We start from the raw sequence: 17,146 nt of genomic DNA, 5'->3' as shown, positions 1-17,146 counted from the left end.
CTGTACCTTAAATATCAAAATAAAAGTTGTGCGCTGAGAACAATGTTTATGACGAAAATACAGTTAATACAAACGCATTTGACAAAAATAAACGAAAATTAACATTTAATATGTATCCTTTCCTGTGCAGAAAAATGTAATAATAATCATATTTTGCCTATTTAAACTCATTATTGTGTAACAGTCAGGTTCATAAAGACTGGGACAGCAGCTCAATTTTTTTTGTTTGTCAACTTTTTGACTTTAAACAATACCACAATATATTAGGAATGACACAATTTGTCAGCTTTTAATTTGAACATGTGTGAATATCAAAAAAAGACAAAACAGCAGAATTTCTAAAAAGAATACATTTATTTGTATAAAAAGGTCAAAAGAAGGTGGCAACAGATTTTATTTAAAAAAAAAAAAAAAAAAAAAAACGGTAATACAGCACATTACCTTATAAGCAGGCCTACAATACGAATAGTACAAAAGTAATGTTTTAAAATGAATATTTTCACCATTTTAAAAGGTAAAAAACGTTCAACTTCTGTATGCAACTACAGTTCCTACAGGAAATTTCTAAAAACATGCTAAGCATAAACGATTTTGCTAACTATATGTAAAAAATGATATGAAAGCACCCTAAATATATCAACTTAATGACTATCCAGGTGTTCACATTATTGGACAGTTCTCAATTCGGGTTCCACTCTGTAAAAAAAAAACAACAAAAAAACGCAGTTAATCCAACACTCCAGTTTTGACGATTCTGTTATCTTCAGTGTCTTCACCTTGCGAGGTGTGCTGCTTGTGAACACGTAAGAATGGGGCAACAAACCCTCCGAGACGCCCCCGCTACGGAAGGAGCGCGACACCGACGACACAGCGCCGCAGCTGTTGGGTTTGTCCGAGGGAAGGCCGCAAGAGCCGCATAGGACCGTACGACTTCGCAAATTGTACTCACTGTCCCCACACGTGCTGTGAGCCACCTGCTACGAACAAAATGGTCGGAATGTCAAATGAAAATTCAGGTATTGCTTTAGAGTGAAGTAGTAACTCATTGGCTGCCATTGACATCACGTCTCTCAGAGTGAAAAAAAACAAACTTATATAAGTCGCACTTGAGTACTTGAGCCAAACTATTAAAAAAGTGCAACATGTAATCCAGAACATCTGGTATTTACACTACGTGAACTTTGCAGAACAATGACAAACTGTCAAGAAGTCAAAAAAATCACAATCAAGATAGCTTAATGTTTAAAATTGGATCATTTTTATATTTACAGTGGTATGAAAAAGTATCTGAATCCTTTTGGAATTTCTCACATTTCTGCATAAAATCACCATCAAATGTCATCTGATCCTTGTCAAAATCACACAGATGTAAAAACAGTGTCTACTTTAACTAAAACCACCCAAAAATTTCTAGGTTTTCATATTTTAATGAGGCTAGCATGCAAACAATGACAGAAGGGAGAAACTAAGTAAGTAAACCTTCTGCTTAAGGAGACTGGAAGAACAATTGAAACCAATTTTTACCAGACATTTTAAAGCTGCCCTGCTCATTATAAAACACACACCTGGTAAGAATTGTTTTGATGAGAAGCATTGTCTGATGCGCATCATGGCTTGGTCATAAGAGCAGTCTGAAGACCTGCGATCAATGATTGTTGATTTGTATAAAACTGGGAAAGGATACAAAAGTCTAAAAGTCTGGAGGTTCATAAATCGACAGTCAGAGAAGTTGTCTACAAAAGGAGAGAGTTTGGCACTGTTGCTTCTCTCCCAAGGAGTGGCCGTCCACCAAAGATGGCGCCAAGAGTTCAGCGCAGAATACTCAGAGGTCAAAAAGAACCCTAGCGTGTCTGCTAAAGACTTTCAGAAATCACTGGCACAGTCCAATATGTCTGTGCACACACTATGGCCAAGAACGGTGTTCATGGGAGGACTCCACGGAGGAAGCCATTGCTGTCTGAAAAAAAAAACATTGTTGCTAGTTTAATGTTCACAAAAAGTCACTTGGGCAGTCCACATAGGTTTTGGCAAAATATTTTGTGGACTGATGAAATGAAAGTTGAATTGTTTGGGAGGTAACACATAAAGTCATGTTTGGAGGAAAAATGGACCAGCGCACCAACATCAACACCTCATCCCCAGCGTGAAGCATGGTGGAGAGAGCATCATGATTTGGGGCTGTTTTGCTGCCTCAGGGTCTAGACAACTTGCAATCATTAATGGAAGAATGATTTCAAAAGTTTATTGGGATGTTTTGCAGGAAAACCTGGGGCCGTCTGTCAGACAGTTGAAGCTAAAAAGAGGATGAATGCTGCAACGAGACAATGATCCAAAACACAGAAGTAAATCAACTTCAGAATGGTTTCGGAAGAACAAAATACACGTTCTGGAGTGGCCAAGTCAAAGTGCAGACTTGAACCCCATTGAGATGCTGTGGCATGACCTAAAGACAGCGATTCATGCCAGACATCCCAGGAATCTGACTGGACTACAGCAGCTTTTTAGAGAATGGGCTGAGATTAATCCTGATCGATGTGCCAGACTGATCTGCAGTTACAGGAAGCGTCTGGTTAAAGGTACTGCTGCCAAACGGGGGGCAAAAAAAAATATTAAATGTGATGGCTCACTTACTTATTATTCCCTCTTCTGTCATTGTTTGCATATTATCCTCATTAAAATATGAAAACCTATCAATGTTTGGGTGGTTTTAGTTAAAGCAGACAATGTTTTTTCATCTGTGTGATTTTGACAAAGATCAAATCACATTTGATGGTGATTTTATGCAGAAATGTGAGAAATTCCAAAAGGTTCAGATACTTTTTCATACCACTGTATGTCAAACAAAGTACTGAAATTCTACACAAGTGACTAGCTCCAGCTAGTGTTGAAGCTGAGTAGTGCAACACAATGTAGGCTGAACCCAAACTTCTTGTCCTAGCCATATTCAATGTTTTGCTGTACGTTTTGACCATAGTTTGGACACCGCTACATTTCACAGTATCGCTATAATGTTACCATGTCGTCATCATCATCTTCCAAATGAGTGCGAGTCACTTTCCTCATGGCCATTTCCTGTGGATAAAGTTCATTTAGAAGATAAAATTGAGGTTTGTCTGCCATTTTGTGGCTTGAAAAATATGTCACCTCTCCATTAGCGCTGATCAAGGTGGTCTGGAACTGGTCTCCGCTGCCCCAGTTGGGCTGAGTCTTCCACACTAGGTCAGAGGGAGGATTGTGGGTTCCTCCAGCACCAGCCGCCCAGATCTGGTCAGCGTGGGAAGATCGGAAAAGTGTCAGTTGCCTCGTCCAGATTTGAAATCTCTGGCGGAACACGTCGATGCTTACCGTGACTCTTTGTCCGGCCTTTAGAGTGAACTTTGCGGGAAACTTGAATGCAATGGGTGCAGAAGATCCAACCTGGCGCTTCACCTGCCAGTTGCCCAAATTTTGATCCTACCACAACATTGTTGGCAAGGAAAAACATGAATTCAAAATGTAAGTGTATAAGATGGATATGAGATGATATATGATGTATCACAACACAAGATGATACGATACATCATTGGAAAATGTAAGCGTATAAAATGTGTACCTGTTATATGATATGATATGATATGATATGATATGATATGATATGATATGATATGATATGATATGATATGATATGATATGATACATCAGTGGAAAATGTAAATATATAAAATGCGTATTAGTTGTATGGTATGATACGATACCATACGTTATGTTATCTTATGATGCAATGTGATGCTATGCTATGCTATGCTATGCTATGCTACGCTATGCTATGCTAAGATCGATTTGATTTGCAGACTTATATGTTATGATATAATATGATACAATACGTTATGTTATGATGCTATGCTATGCTACGCTATCCTATGCTATGCTATGCTATGCTATGCTATGCTCGATTCGATTTGCACTTATATGTTATGATATAATGTGATACGATTTGATACGTTATGTTATGATGATATGTTATGTCAAGCTATGCTATGCCATGCTATGATCCAGCGGTCTCAAACCGACTCCACAAAGGGCCGCAGTGGGTCCTGGTTTTTGTTCCAACAGATCCAGCACAAACAGTTCAACCAATGAGGTTTCTACTAACATAAGCAGCACCTGATTGCAATCAACTGATTACACTTGTAAGAAACCAGATTGGTGAAAAGGTATTTGTCTCGTTTGGTTGGAATGAAATCCAGTACCCCCTGCGGCCCTTTGAGGACCGGTTTGAGACCACTGCTATGATCGATTCGATTCCCAGACTTATATGTTATGATATAATATGATATATGATATGATACATCAGTGGAAAATGTGAATATATAAAATGCGTATTAGTTGTATGGTATGATACGATACCAGACGTTATGTTATCTTATGATGCTATTTGATGCTAAACTATGCTATGTTATGCTATGGTATGATCGATTAATTTTGCAGACTTATATGTTATGATATAATATGATACGATACGTTATGTTATGATGCTATGCTATGCTATGCTATCCTATGCTATGCTACTCTATGATTGATTCGATTTGCACTTATAAGTTATGATATAATATGATACGATTCGAAAAGTTATGTTATGATGATACGTTATGTCAAGCTATGCTATGATCGATTCGATCCACAGACTTATATGTTATGATATAATTCGATACGATACGTTATGTTATGATGATACGTTCTGTTATGTTATGATATGTTATGCTATGATATTCTGTCTATGCTATGCTATGCTATAATCAATTCGATATGAAGACTTGTGTTATGATATGATATGACACGTTATGTTATGATGCTATGCTATACTATGCTATGCTTTGCTATGCAATGATCGATTCGATTCACAGACTTCACAGATATGTTATGATACAATACGATACGATATGTTATGTTATGATGATATGTTATGATAAGCTATGCTATTCTATGTTATGCTATTATCAATTTGAATTGCAGACTTAAATGTAATTTAATATGATACGATACATTATGTTATGATACTATTCTATGCTATGATCAATTCGGTTTGCAGACTTATATGTTTTGATACAATATGATACGATACATTGTTATGATGCTATGCTATGATAGGAACGTTGTGTTATGATGTTATGTTAAGCTATGCTATTCTATGCTATGGTATGATCGATTTGATTCACAGACTTATATGTTATGATATCATATGATACGATAAGATACATTATTTTATGATACTAAGGTGTAATCGATTCGATTTGCAGGCTTATCTGTAATAATATGATACGATACGTTATGTTATAATGATATGCTATGCTATGCTACGCTATGATTGATTCGATTCACAGACTGATACCATACATTATGATGATCTGTTATGTTAAGATATGCTATTCTCTTATATGCTATGCTATTCTATGCTATGATCAAATCAATTCGATTCACAGACTTTACCAGTATATGTCATTCTGGTATGCACAAGTTGCACGGAGGTTGTTGAAGACAAGAAGTCACAGTTTGTACACAACTCACTGCCGTTGGCGGCGGAAGACGTCCAATCCATTTCAACTGGGAGGGGCGAATGAACCCTTCCAGTCATAATGGATTGGACCTCTAACGCAGTCAATAGCACGAAAACATGAGCAACTGAGAAGACACTGACCTCATCTGCTTTATTGCTGAGTCGGACATATTTCCCATCCTGGTCCACTTCATCCACAGTGACCCGTCCGCTAGCAGACGCCTGCTGGGTTACGCGCGTCCTTGCCACGGCGCCTCCGGCGAAGCTGGACGCCTCGCTGTCCGTGTCGTTGGGACGCCTCCTCTTCAAAGGAGAGGTGTTAGCTCCGCAGTTGAAGGATCGGGAATGAGTTGATGCCATCGAGGAGCGACTTCCTGCCGCCTTTGTTGGCGGCGGGCTTGGAGAAAGACGCAGCCTAAGGACGTATAAGATCAGATGGACGGACGTTTTTGAGAAATGTCTTGTATGTCGGCATGTGCAAACCTCTCCTCCTCGCCCTCCAACAACTTCCTGTAAGCGCCAATCTCCATGTCCAAAGCTAGCTTGACGTCCATCAGCTCCTGGTATTCGTCCAGCTGCTGCTGCATCCGTTGTCGTATTTCGGCCATTTCTCGGTCCTTCTCTCCAAGAAGGCGTCGCATGGTGTCCCGCTCTCGGGACAGAGCTTCTTCCAGGTCCTTCACTTTGGCGTCACGGGCTGCAAGCTACAATCAAACAGTCATGACATGTTTCAGTGCCATTGACAGGGATAGACGTTCAATCCGTTCTGACTTATTTCGTCATGGACAGTGGTTTTTAACTTTTACAGTGTGGGATATGTTAGCAATAGCCACAGTTATTCTTCATCAAAAGCTAATAATCAATGAAATTATATGTCAAAAAACAAAATATACACTATAGTTTTAGTAAGTTTTGTAAATGGAAAATACAGTTAAAAAAAAACATTTGTTCTGAAATAAATTAATTTTTTTTTTTTAATTATAAAAAAACTATTCATTTAAAAAACAACATGAATTCCTGACTAAATAAAAATGCAGGTTTTTTTTTGTTTGGTTTTTTTTTCAGAAAATGTGAGCACTTTTAGTAATAAAAAATGGGTGTTTCTTAATTTTTGGAACTTAATTAAAATATATTAATGTTCACAAACGAATAATAATCAAAGAAATAATAATAATAATTGTAAATGGTCCTTTTGCTATACTGTAGTTTGTTATGTTATCAATGCAAAATACTGTTTCAGGTTTTTTTTTTTTTTAACTTAATTCTCTTTAGATAAAAAAAAAAAATTGTAATACTTTAATTATAATATTAAATATTGTAATATATATAAAAAAATTGAGAAAATTCTGATTTTTTTTTATTTTCAAAACTAAAATAATTAAAAAACAGGTTGAAAAAAATATTTTAAAAAAAGATAAATATAAAAAATAATTAAAAAATCAACTTTGCCAACAATGCCTTTTTATTTTATATTTTTTTCAGAAAATGGGAGCACTTTTAGTAATAAAAAATGTTTCCTAATTTTCGGAACTTAATTAAAATATATTATTGTTCAAAAACTAATAATATTTAAAACAAATGTAGAAAAATAATAATTAATTTAAATACGGTAGTCATTTTGCTATAGCTAGGTTAACAATGGAAAATATTGTTTCAAGTTTGTTTTTTTTACACTTTATTCTTTTTAGATTGAAAAATGTATCTTTTAATTCTTTAATAATAATATTAAATAATATATTTTAAAATAATAAAAATGTAAAAAAGAAATACAAAAAAATAGAAAATTTAGATTTTGTTTAACTTTCAACATTTAAATATTTTAAAAAAGGTTGAAAAAACACATTAAAAAAAAAAGAAGATAAATAAAAAAATAAAACAAAATTCAACTTTTTCAAAAATCTTTCATACTGTATATATATATATATATACTTACTATACATACTAGTACTTACATACTTACATACTAGTGTATGTATTTTATTTATTTAATTTTTTTCAATTTTAACATGTCAGTGCTTCTACCGCTAAAATCAATTCAAGCTTTGATTCTTTAACATCACCTGTTTCTGTAGCTGGCTCAACTGCGCGGACACGGACTCCAGCCGGACGCGTGTCTGCTGGAGCTCCTCGTGCGCCGCGCCCACAAGATGGCTGCTTCGGTCCGCCGACTGCCGCGCGCCTTCCAACTGAAACCATAAACAACATAGTAGAAGGCACAAACCAGAACTTCTCAATCATTACCTTGGTGTTATAGGTCTTCTCCAGCTCCTCCTTATAGAGTTTGACTTGCAATTCATGCTGGCTTCGCATCTCCATCAAAGCATCCGCCAATTTGCTTTCAAAGTCTTGTTGGTGGCCGTTGTCCAACTCCACCATGCGCGACTCGTGCCGCCGCTTCACCTCGCGCAGCTCCTGTTCAGGACATTAGGGATATGACAATATATTGAATAGGTAATATATCGCAATACTTTATAGCCCAAAAAGTTATCGATATGCTCCTATCAAGAATTGATATGCAGTAATCCCTCGTTTTTCGCGGTTAATAGGGACCTGAGCCCGCTGCAATAAGTGAAAAACCGCGATGTAGCGCCCTCCCCACCTACAAATATATGTAGATTACAATCAAAATTCATGTTCTGTGCCAATTATTTCCTCAGTTACTAATCTAGTTGTTTCATTAATTGCTAGTTATGGTATTTGGTAACACTTTATTTGACTGTGGCGTCATAAGACTGAGATTATCGTGAGGGACCCAGAGGTTTCCACCCCTACAGGACCTCACGTCAACATCTCACATACTCTATTTACATTTATTTCCCTTCAACAAACCTCAGAATGAAGATTCTTTTGGAACTCCAGCTCCTCTTTCAGCGTCTGAATTCGATTCTCTCCATCCACTCTCCTAAGCATCTCATCCTGGAGTTGCTTTCTTGCATCACCCAGGCTTGTTTCCAGCTAAAAAAACCCCAAATATGTTTAACAAAGTACATGAATAATAGCATTTTTTTTGCTTCTACCTTTGCAAGCTGCGTCTTCAGGTCTCTATTTTCGGTGTCCAGACTGCGTTTTTCTCCTATGGCAGTAGACAGAGACGCATCCTTGGAGTTCAGCAAGGCCTCCAAATCTTTGAGTCTTTGCAGCGCTGTCGCCAAATCCGATTCTTTCTTGGTGTTCCTGACACAAAAGACAACGAACCAAATTTGTATAGACTTTCATGTGTGTCGGTTCAGGTGATACAATGTTTGATTCAAACCTTCATTTTCAAAAACTACTAAAGAAACATTTTGAACTGAGGAGTGATATCTGAAGTGTTTTTCGCCAGAAGTAGCCACTGTAAGGAAGAAAAAAAGACATCAATGTTGTGGAGGTGGAGGAAAAACCACTAATTTTGCTACTGAAAGTCCGACCTGCATCAGAATTAGCATAACATTAAACTGTGTGAACTTGCTAACCTGCAAAACTACTGCGGTCAGGCCAGTCTCTACAAGGAACAACGAAGTCAAGCTAGGCGTCTCTCATTTGGATCATTGTTTGCATTATGTGCATTACGGCAATGCAGTGTGGTGGCTTCAGAGCGCAAGAGCTATCCAAGAACCGGTCCACTTCTGGGGGACACTTTAGCTCCCCTAGATTCAAACTAAAATATTGTAATATAAAAGTGATTTGGGAAAAAAAATTTGAAAAAAAATCTGAGATATCCAAGGACCGATTTACATTTACGACATACTAGAGTAACCCAAGACTCGAACCAAAGTACTCTCATGAAGTTCTGATATATGATTTTATTTCACAGATTTTTTAAAGACAGTTCATGTTCATGTCAACGTCCCCCTGAAGTGGACCCATTCGTGGATAGATCCCCATTTTTTTAAATAAAGGGACTTGCACTCTGATGCCTCCACATTGCATTACCGTAATGCACATAATGCAAACAATGTTCCAAATGAGGGACGGCTAGCTTGACTTCCTTGTGAAGGCTGGCCCGACCGCAGTAGTTTTGCAGGTTAGCAAGTTCACATAGTTTAATGTTATGCTAACTCTGATGCAGGTCTGAGTTTCATTAGCAAAATTAGTGGTGTTTCCCCCACCTCCACAACATTGACGTCTTTTTACATTACTTACAGTGGCTGCTGTTGGCCGAAAAAAACGTCTAATATCCCTCCTTTTGAAGGAGAAGGCATGCTGTCTAAATGAATCTGTCGGGGCTGTGTGTGTGCGTGTGTGTCTGTGTGGCAGGAGGGGTCAAGTCATTAGCCAATCAAATGTGTGTTTGAGGGCACATTCAGCAAGTGAAAAGGGAGAAATGTAAGATGTTATGCTAACTTTGATGCAGGTCTGAGTTTCATTAGCAAAATTAGTGGTGTTTCCTAATCTCCACAACATTGACATCTTTTTCCATTATTTACAGTGGCTGCTGCTGGCCTAAAAATAAAAAAAATTCTAATATCCCTCCTCTTTGGAGGAGGTGGCATGATGTCGAAATTTATCTGTTGGGGCTGTGTGTGTGTCCATGTGTGTCTGTGTGGCGGGAGGGGTCAAGTCATTAGCCCAGGGGTGGCCAACCCTGGTCCTCGAAAGCCGCAATCCAGCTTGTTTTCCATGTCTCCCTCATTCAACACATCTGAATCAAATTAGCAGGATTGTTATCAGGCAACTGCAGAGCTTGCTGATGAGCTGATCATTTGATTCAGGTTCGCTAAAGGAGGGAGACATGGAAAACAAGCTGGATTGTGGCTCTTGAGGACCAAAGTTGGCCACCCCTGCATTAGCCAATCAAATGTGTGTTTGAGGTTAAAAAAAAAAAATGAACCGGCACATTCAGCAAGTGAAAAGGAAGAAATGTACGATGTTATGCTAACTTTGATGCAGGTCTGAGTTTCATTAGCAAAATTAGTGGTGTTTCCTAATCTCCACAACATTGACATCTTTTTACATTATTTACAGTGGCTGCTGCTGGCTTAAAAAAAAAAAATTCTAATATCCCTCCACTTTGGAGGAGGCGGCATGTTTTCGAAATGAATCTGTCGGGGCTGTGTGTGTCTGTGTGGCGGGAGGGGTTAAGTCATCAGCCAATCAAATGTGTGTTTGAGGTCAATTTTTTTTTTTTTAAATGGACCGGCTCACTCAGCAAGTGAAAAGGGAGAAATGTAAGTCTGAACATGATGAAAATACAACAATTCACTCAATAATAGTATGGTCTATTCTATCTTTACAACATATGGGAAGACAATCGAAATTACCTATATAACTGAACTGCAAATAAGGTTGCTTAAAAGTTGGTGGGGACAATTTGAGCATCCCGAAAAGTTGGTACACTGAAAAAAATAACTAGTGGATTTACTTGATAAAATGATTGTAACAATTTGCACTTACTTATTTTACTGCACTAACTTAATAAAAGTAAGTGCAAATTGTTACAATGATTTTATCAAGTAAATCCACCAGTTATTTTTTTCAGTGTACCAACTTTTCGGGATGCTCAAATTGTCCCCACCAACTTTTAAGCAACCTTATTTGCAGTTCAGTTATATAGGTAATTTCGATTGTCTTCCCATATGTTGTAAAGATAGAATAGACCATACTATTATTGAGTGAATTGTTGTATTTTCATCATGTTCAGACTTACATTTCTCCCTTTTCACTTGCTGAGTGAGCCGGTCCATTTAAAAAAAAAAAAATTGACCTCAAACACACATTTGATTGGCTGATGACTTAACCCCTCCCGCCACACAGACACACACAGCCCCGACAGATTCATTTCGAAAACATGCCGCCTCCTCCAAAGTGGAGGGATATTAGAATTTTTTTTTTTAAGCCAGCAGCAGCCACTGTAAATAATGTAAAAAGATGTCAATGTTGTGGAGATTATTACTTATTTTACTGCACTAACTTAATAAAAGTAAGTGCAAATTGTTACAATGATTTTATCAAGTAAATCCACCAGTTATTTTTTTCAGTGTACCAACTTTTCGGGATGCTCACTTATTTTACTGCACTAACTTAATAAAAGTAAGTGCAAATTGTTACAATGATTTTATCAAGTAAATCCACCAGTTATTTTTTTCAGGGTAGTGTTATGTCTTGCATGGGACGGTAGCCTATGCAAACCTACAAACATAAGTTAAAATATCAAATATAGTAGAGCTATACAAGAGCATAAGCAGTATGGAAACTCCCGAATAATTTCCTCTACGTAAAAGTGCTATTTTAAGCACGGGTCTTCTATGAGACAGGGAAAAAAAACGGGGATATACTTTTTGTGTTTCCACTCTTGCACATGACTGATGAGCTACAATGTTTCCAGTCTTCTCCATCCAACCACAAACCGCAGCTTTTTTTCTGTTTGGTTGAGATGCTCCCATGGCAACAGCTTGACTTCTGCCAAACACACTGGAGCAATCAAGCCAATATTTATGGAAACAAAAAAAAAAGTAGCCGAACTTTCCGGAGCCACGTATGGCGAGCGTATCATTACTGGGATGGGAGTGAAGGAAGGAGTTAGTCATCGGGACGTTCATGTGAGATTATGGGATGTCGGAATAGAAGCTGCAATTTTTCATGAGGAGGCTATGCTGGGGTGTGGCAGTGCTCACATCAGCAAAACAGGGATAGACGTCCAATTTTTTTTTAAATGCAATGATTGGCAGTAATCGGGTAGAAAGAGAAAATGGCGTCACATTGTAAATCTATCACCGTCAATGGCAGTTAACTCATTCTCTATAAGAGAGTTTACTCGAATGACTTATCATTAGGGGTCGAATGAGTTAACTCACTTTACGTGGATGAGTTAACTCACTCATTACTGATGAGTTAACTCGTTCAGTGTGGAAGAGTAAACCCAGTCTCCAACTCACTGCAGAGGCACTAACTCACATACCACGGAAGCGTTAACTCACTCACTGTGGATGAGTTAACTCACTCTTGAAAGAGTTAACTCACTCATTACAAATAAGTTAACTCATGCTTAAACTCATTGCAAAAGAGTTAACTCACCCACTAAAGGAGATTAACTCGCTGTGGATGAGTTAACTCACTGTCAATGGCACATTTATTATGTTTCGCCTACCTGGCTTTCAGCTCCTTGAATTCCTCCCTTAGTTTTCCCACTTCAAGCTGCAGTCTGGCTCGCTCTTTAGCCACCGAATCCAAAGTCTTCCGAGCGTCGGCCAACTCCGCCTCATAGGCGGCCTTCAGCCCCGTCAGCTCACGCGACACCTCCGTCTCTGACTCGGTGATGCGCAGACGCAGCCCGGCGTTCTCCGATTCCAGGGAACGGACTTTATCGATGTAGACGGCCAGCCGATCGTTGAGGTTGCAGAGGTCTTCCTTCTCTTGGAGACGGGTGATGCGGTTGGGGGAAAGTGGGGTGTTGGCACCACGAGGTGTGTTTTTTGGGGTTGCCATCTTTCTCAAGCTTGGAGAGACAAAGATGATTGAGAGAACGGGTTTTTAAAAAGCAAACATAAAGACAACTTACCTTTTTGAAGAATGGAAGGATTCCTTGGTGATCACCAGATAAGTTCAGCCTGTTGCTGTGTGTGTACTGTACAGATATAACCAAGTGCCCATTGGAAAGAATGAAATGGGAGGAGTGAAGAAGCGAGAGGTTGGCCTCAAAGGTTTGGCAGTCCCTGGAGATGGCTGTTCCTCTACGTCTCTCTCCTTCTGCTCTGCGGTCTGAACAAATGAGTCACCCACTGAAGCTATTTCTTCACACTGAAGTTCAATTACTTTGAATAGTTTGTTAACTTATCGTTTTCTGACATCTGGGGATTGCTGCATATAAGGAATCATGCCATAAAATACGAATTTCTCCTGTAAGATGGCTGAGGTCGTTGAGGTCCAAGGCAGAAATTTGCAGATGCGCTTTTTGGTTTTCAAACATTCAATTACATCAATGATATGTTTGCTTTTTTTCATTTCTAACCAAGTTTCCAGAAACACATTCTTGCTGTCGCTGAGAAGGTAATAAAACTGGACAATTTCGGTTAAGCTTCAGTTTTCAGTATTTTAGGTAATAGTGTTATGTTTTTCACATGGACTCCACCATCAGTTGAGATCAGGGCCCAGCCTATACGCAGACTATGCAGCTGCTTAGGGCCCCTGACCACTAGGGGGGCCCTAATCTGGCAATTGTTTAATTTATATTCTATTTTGTTTCCTACAGTTTGCTTTATTCGACTTTTGTGAGTTTTGATACTTGATTACAAGCTTAAAAAAATAAAAGTTCTTCTTTAACTTCTTTCTTTCCTCTTTTAGAAAAAGGGTTTGGCGCTATCTACTGTAAGTACTGACAGTTTGAAGTATGCAGTGCAACAAAATCTGATTAATATACAAAATATGGATGTATGGGTTGGATTGCATGTATGGGTTTCACAGTACACTGTGACGAAATGGTGGGCCAAAAATATGGGCCCTTTTGCATTATTTTGCTTAGGGCCCCCAAATGGCCTGGGCCGGCCCTGGTTGAGATGACAGCTCCCACGGATATTGCGACACACCTTCCCGTAGGAGGCTGACCCAGGCAGATCGTTGAGTTGACTTTCACTTTGATAAACTCAAAAACACGCTGCGTTCTAACGCCAGATTTAAGTGGAAATAGGACAAAGGTTTTACTGCACACAAGCAAGCAGGAGTGTTGAGAAAGTGATTTGGTTGAGGATTCAAGGTAATTATTATATTAAGTAGCACCATGCATGCATTTTGAAACATTGTGGAAAAAAAATCAATGGATAATATTAGTGTAACTTTGGCATGAAATATTTACATAAAATGAATGATAACTGCCCGGTTTTTGCTTTTAACCAAGAATCCTGTTTTACGTTCATATCTATATAAATTCCGCGATTTAAGCATTTATTTACAAGAATTTTCAACTTGAAAAGCTCTTTATTTGGTGGCCGCCGTCATGTTGGATTACATGATACCGTAACCTTTGCTTGAAATTTACGTAAAATGAACGATAACTGCACATTTTTGCTTTTAACCAAGAATCTAGACTGTTTTACTATCATATCTATAGAAATTCCATGATTTAAGCATTTATTTACAAGAATTTTCAACTTAAAAAGCTCTTTGTTTTGTGAAGGCCGCCATGTTGGATTACACAATAGCGTAACTTTTGCTTGAAATATTTACAGAAAACGAACGATAACTGCACATTTTTGCTTTTAACCAAGAATCTAGACTGTTTTACGTTCATATCTATAGAAATTCCATGATTTAACCATTTATTTACAAGAATTTTCAACTAAAAAAGCTCTTTGTTTCGTGACGGCCGCCAGGTTGGATTACACACAAGCGTAAATTTTGCTTGAAATATTTACAGAAAATGAACAATAACTGCCCGTTTTTTGCTTTTAACCAAGAATCTAGACTGTTTTACGTTCATATCTATTGAAATTCCGTGATTTAAGCATTTATTTACAAGAATTCTCAACTCAAAAAGCTCTTTATTTCGTGACGGGCGCCATGTTGGATTTTGGATCGCTACACAATAGCGGAATTCAACCTAAATAAGTTGTGATTGTGTATCGAAAAATGCAAATTTTGCTTTTGATGAGTAAAATTAAGATGATTCTGCATGCTTTCCTCAAATATTAAAACGTTTCTGATTTGAAAATTGAGTGTTTTATTAGCTTTTGAAAACTTATGTCAAAATTGCACTAAATAAAAAAAATAAAATAAAAAAGTTGCTATTTTGGGCAAAATGATGACTTTACTGACTTTACTTTTACTGATGACTAAACTGTGTCCATCTCATCATTTTACTCATATGAATGAATTCTCAAATATTTTCGTGTGAGAAACATTTTTTACCTGCTCACGCGTATTTTCTTTTAAAAACTAATGGGCCTACAGCAGAATAATTTTACAAGTTTGTTTAAATAAATTTCATCTAATGCATCATGTGGTATGAGAAAGAGCATGGATTGGACGCTGCCGTCACATGCTCAAACCCTTTGAAATACAAATCTTGTACTGTGTAATTGTTTAACAGCTAACATAAACATTATTAAAAGCAGCCAGCCACTGTTTTATCCAATTTAAGATGTGTCAACAATCGTTGCCTGGAGACAAAATGAAACGCAAAAAGAGGGGTCAAAATTTTGATACCGTGTCAGTTATTACCCTGATTAATTCGTAAACTATTTGGTGGATAAAATACTCCACTTCATTTTGTATATGGCATGTGAGGCATCTTTGTGGTGCTCATAAGCGGCTGAGTGTCGAGGAAAAACAGGAAATTTTGGTTAATAACACACAAATTAGCGTTAAAAGCTAGCATAACACCCGGAGGAAGGTGAAAGAGATAGTTAGCATTTAGCAAACAAGCTAGGGTTTGGCGCCACACGCGCACGGGCCAGCTACACAACGTTGCCAGATTGGGTGGGTTTCCGCCAAATTGGGATGTTTTCAAAGACTTTTTGCAGGGGAAAAATGAATTGTAAGAGTTGATGAAATATGGGGCTACCTTTGACAAAGTTTGGCGGTTTTGATTAGTTACTAGAATATATATTTAAACTTGTATGACTAACATGACTTACTGAACTAGCATTTTAGCGCCTCACAACGCATGACCTGTGAATTGCATGTCATCTTTGATTTGGCGCTTCAAAGTCAAATTCAACAAAATGATAAAAAAAAACTGACATAACATCAAAATGAACTGTTTTTGTTTGGAGGCGGATTGGCTTCTGCTTTTGACACAGATCTCAATAGAAATGCTTTCCCAGAATGCACTTCGGAATCAGCTCTGGAAACTTCTCAAAGTTGTACTCAGAGAGCGATTTTGTAGATTTACGTATATTTCCATTTATTCAGTTGATACATATCTGTTCATTTCACATGGTTGCACATGATCTTTTCCATTGTTCGTGGAGACGTCAAATATATAAGGTCGAGGCATAATCTGTTTAATGACTCTTTAATAAATGTGTATATCTTAGGTGATTATTGCTTTCTTTTTGTTCCTGAGTTGTGTGTCATCAGCTCCCGTTCGTTAAAAGACTTGACGGGATCTACCAAGTGCTTAATTTGTAAATCATAAGGTGCCTGAACGCAAAGTACATATGACAGCGCAGGGATGACGAGACGGGCACAGGTCCCGGAACATACGCAGAAAATGGTGCTGAAAACAACACGCAAATGCCCACTTGCAGTTCTGTGGGACTTACAAGACTCAATTTCAGAGTCCACATATTATCATTTTCTGCCCATATAAGTCACGGAACACAGAGAGGCCATAATCAAGAGGTGCCGGATCTTGTTCTGGCAGGATCCGGCACGAATTAACCCCTGGATCAACGGATAGAAAGACTTCTGAGAGTTCTGAAAAGATAAACGTTATTATGAGTTAAACTAATTTGTTATTGAAACCCCTTTTGATGTTTTCGATTGTATACAGTTTGTAAAATTAGTTTAACTAGTAGGTCACCATTGTTGTTGACATCGCAAGGCGGTGACGTCACATGCCGGGCTTCCAGAGTATGACTCTAGCAACATAAACATGCCATCTGTTCAACCATTTCAATTTGAGCCCAAGAGGAACATTAATGAGCATGACAGCACTGTCGGTATTTCACAAGTGAGCAGCAAAAGCAAAATGAACAG

The 17,146-nt window shown here is 38.0% G+C and overlaps 1 protein-coding gene across 3 annotated transcripts in view; it reads right to left on the bottom strand.

Moving 5' to 3' along the window:
* Nucleotides 1–405: 405 nt before the first annotated feature.
* Nucleotides 406–17,146, bottom strand: part of LOC130910298 (lamin-A-like) — a 28,071-nt gene continuing 11,330 nt past the window's right edge. The window contains exons 2-14 of one of the 3 annotated variants that reach the window (XM_057827468.1): nucleotides 13,011–13,210; nucleotides 12,600–12,947; nucleotides 8,551–8,707; nucleotides 8,363–8,488; nucleotides 7,775–7,945; nucleotides 7,594–7,719; nucleotides 6,017–6,237; nucleotides 5,675–5,948; nucleotides 3,346–3,453; nucleotides 3,145–3,264; nucleotides 3,016–3,072; nucleotides 777–977; nucleotides 406–696 (exon numbers count right to left, since the gene is read on the bottom strand). In XM_057827468.1, the coding sequence (XP_057683451.1) occupies nucleotides 661–696; nucleotides 777–977; nucleotides 3,016–3,072; nucleotides 3,145–3,264; nucleotides 3,346–3,453; nucleotides 5,675–5,948; nucleotides 6,017–6,237; nucleotides 7,594–7,719; nucleotides 7,775–7,945; nucleotides 8,363–8,488; nucleotides 8,551–8,707; nucleotides 12,600–12,937 (1,935 nt within the window). In that variant the 5' untranslated portion in view covers nucleotides 12,938–12,947; nucleotides 13,011–13,210 and the 3' untranslated portion in view covers nucleotides 406–660. Of the gene's footprint in view, nucleotides 978–3,015; nucleotides 3,073–3,144; nucleotides 3,265–3,345; nucleotides 3,454–5,674; nucleotides 5,949–6,016; nucleotides 6,238–7,593; nucleotides 7,720–7,774; nucleotides 7,946–8,362; nucleotides 8,489–8,550; nucleotides 8,708–12,599; nucleotides 12,948–13,010; nucleotides 13,211–17,146 lie in introns of all 3 variants that reach the window. The other 2 variants (XM_057827465.1, XM_057827466.1) reach the window with 2 other exon arrangements.

This window comes from Corythoichthys intestinalis, chromosome 22 (assembly GCF_030265065.1).
Source record: "Corythoichthys intestinalis isolate RoL2023-P3 chromosome 22, ASM3026506v1, whole genome shotgun sequence".
NCBI lineage: Eukaryota > Metazoa > Chordata > Actinopteri > Syngnathiformes > Syngnathidae > Corythoichthys > Corythoichthys intestinalis.
The sequence above is the reverse complement of the archived record's forward strand: the minus strand, read 5'-3'. Positions and strand labels throughout refer to the sequence as shown.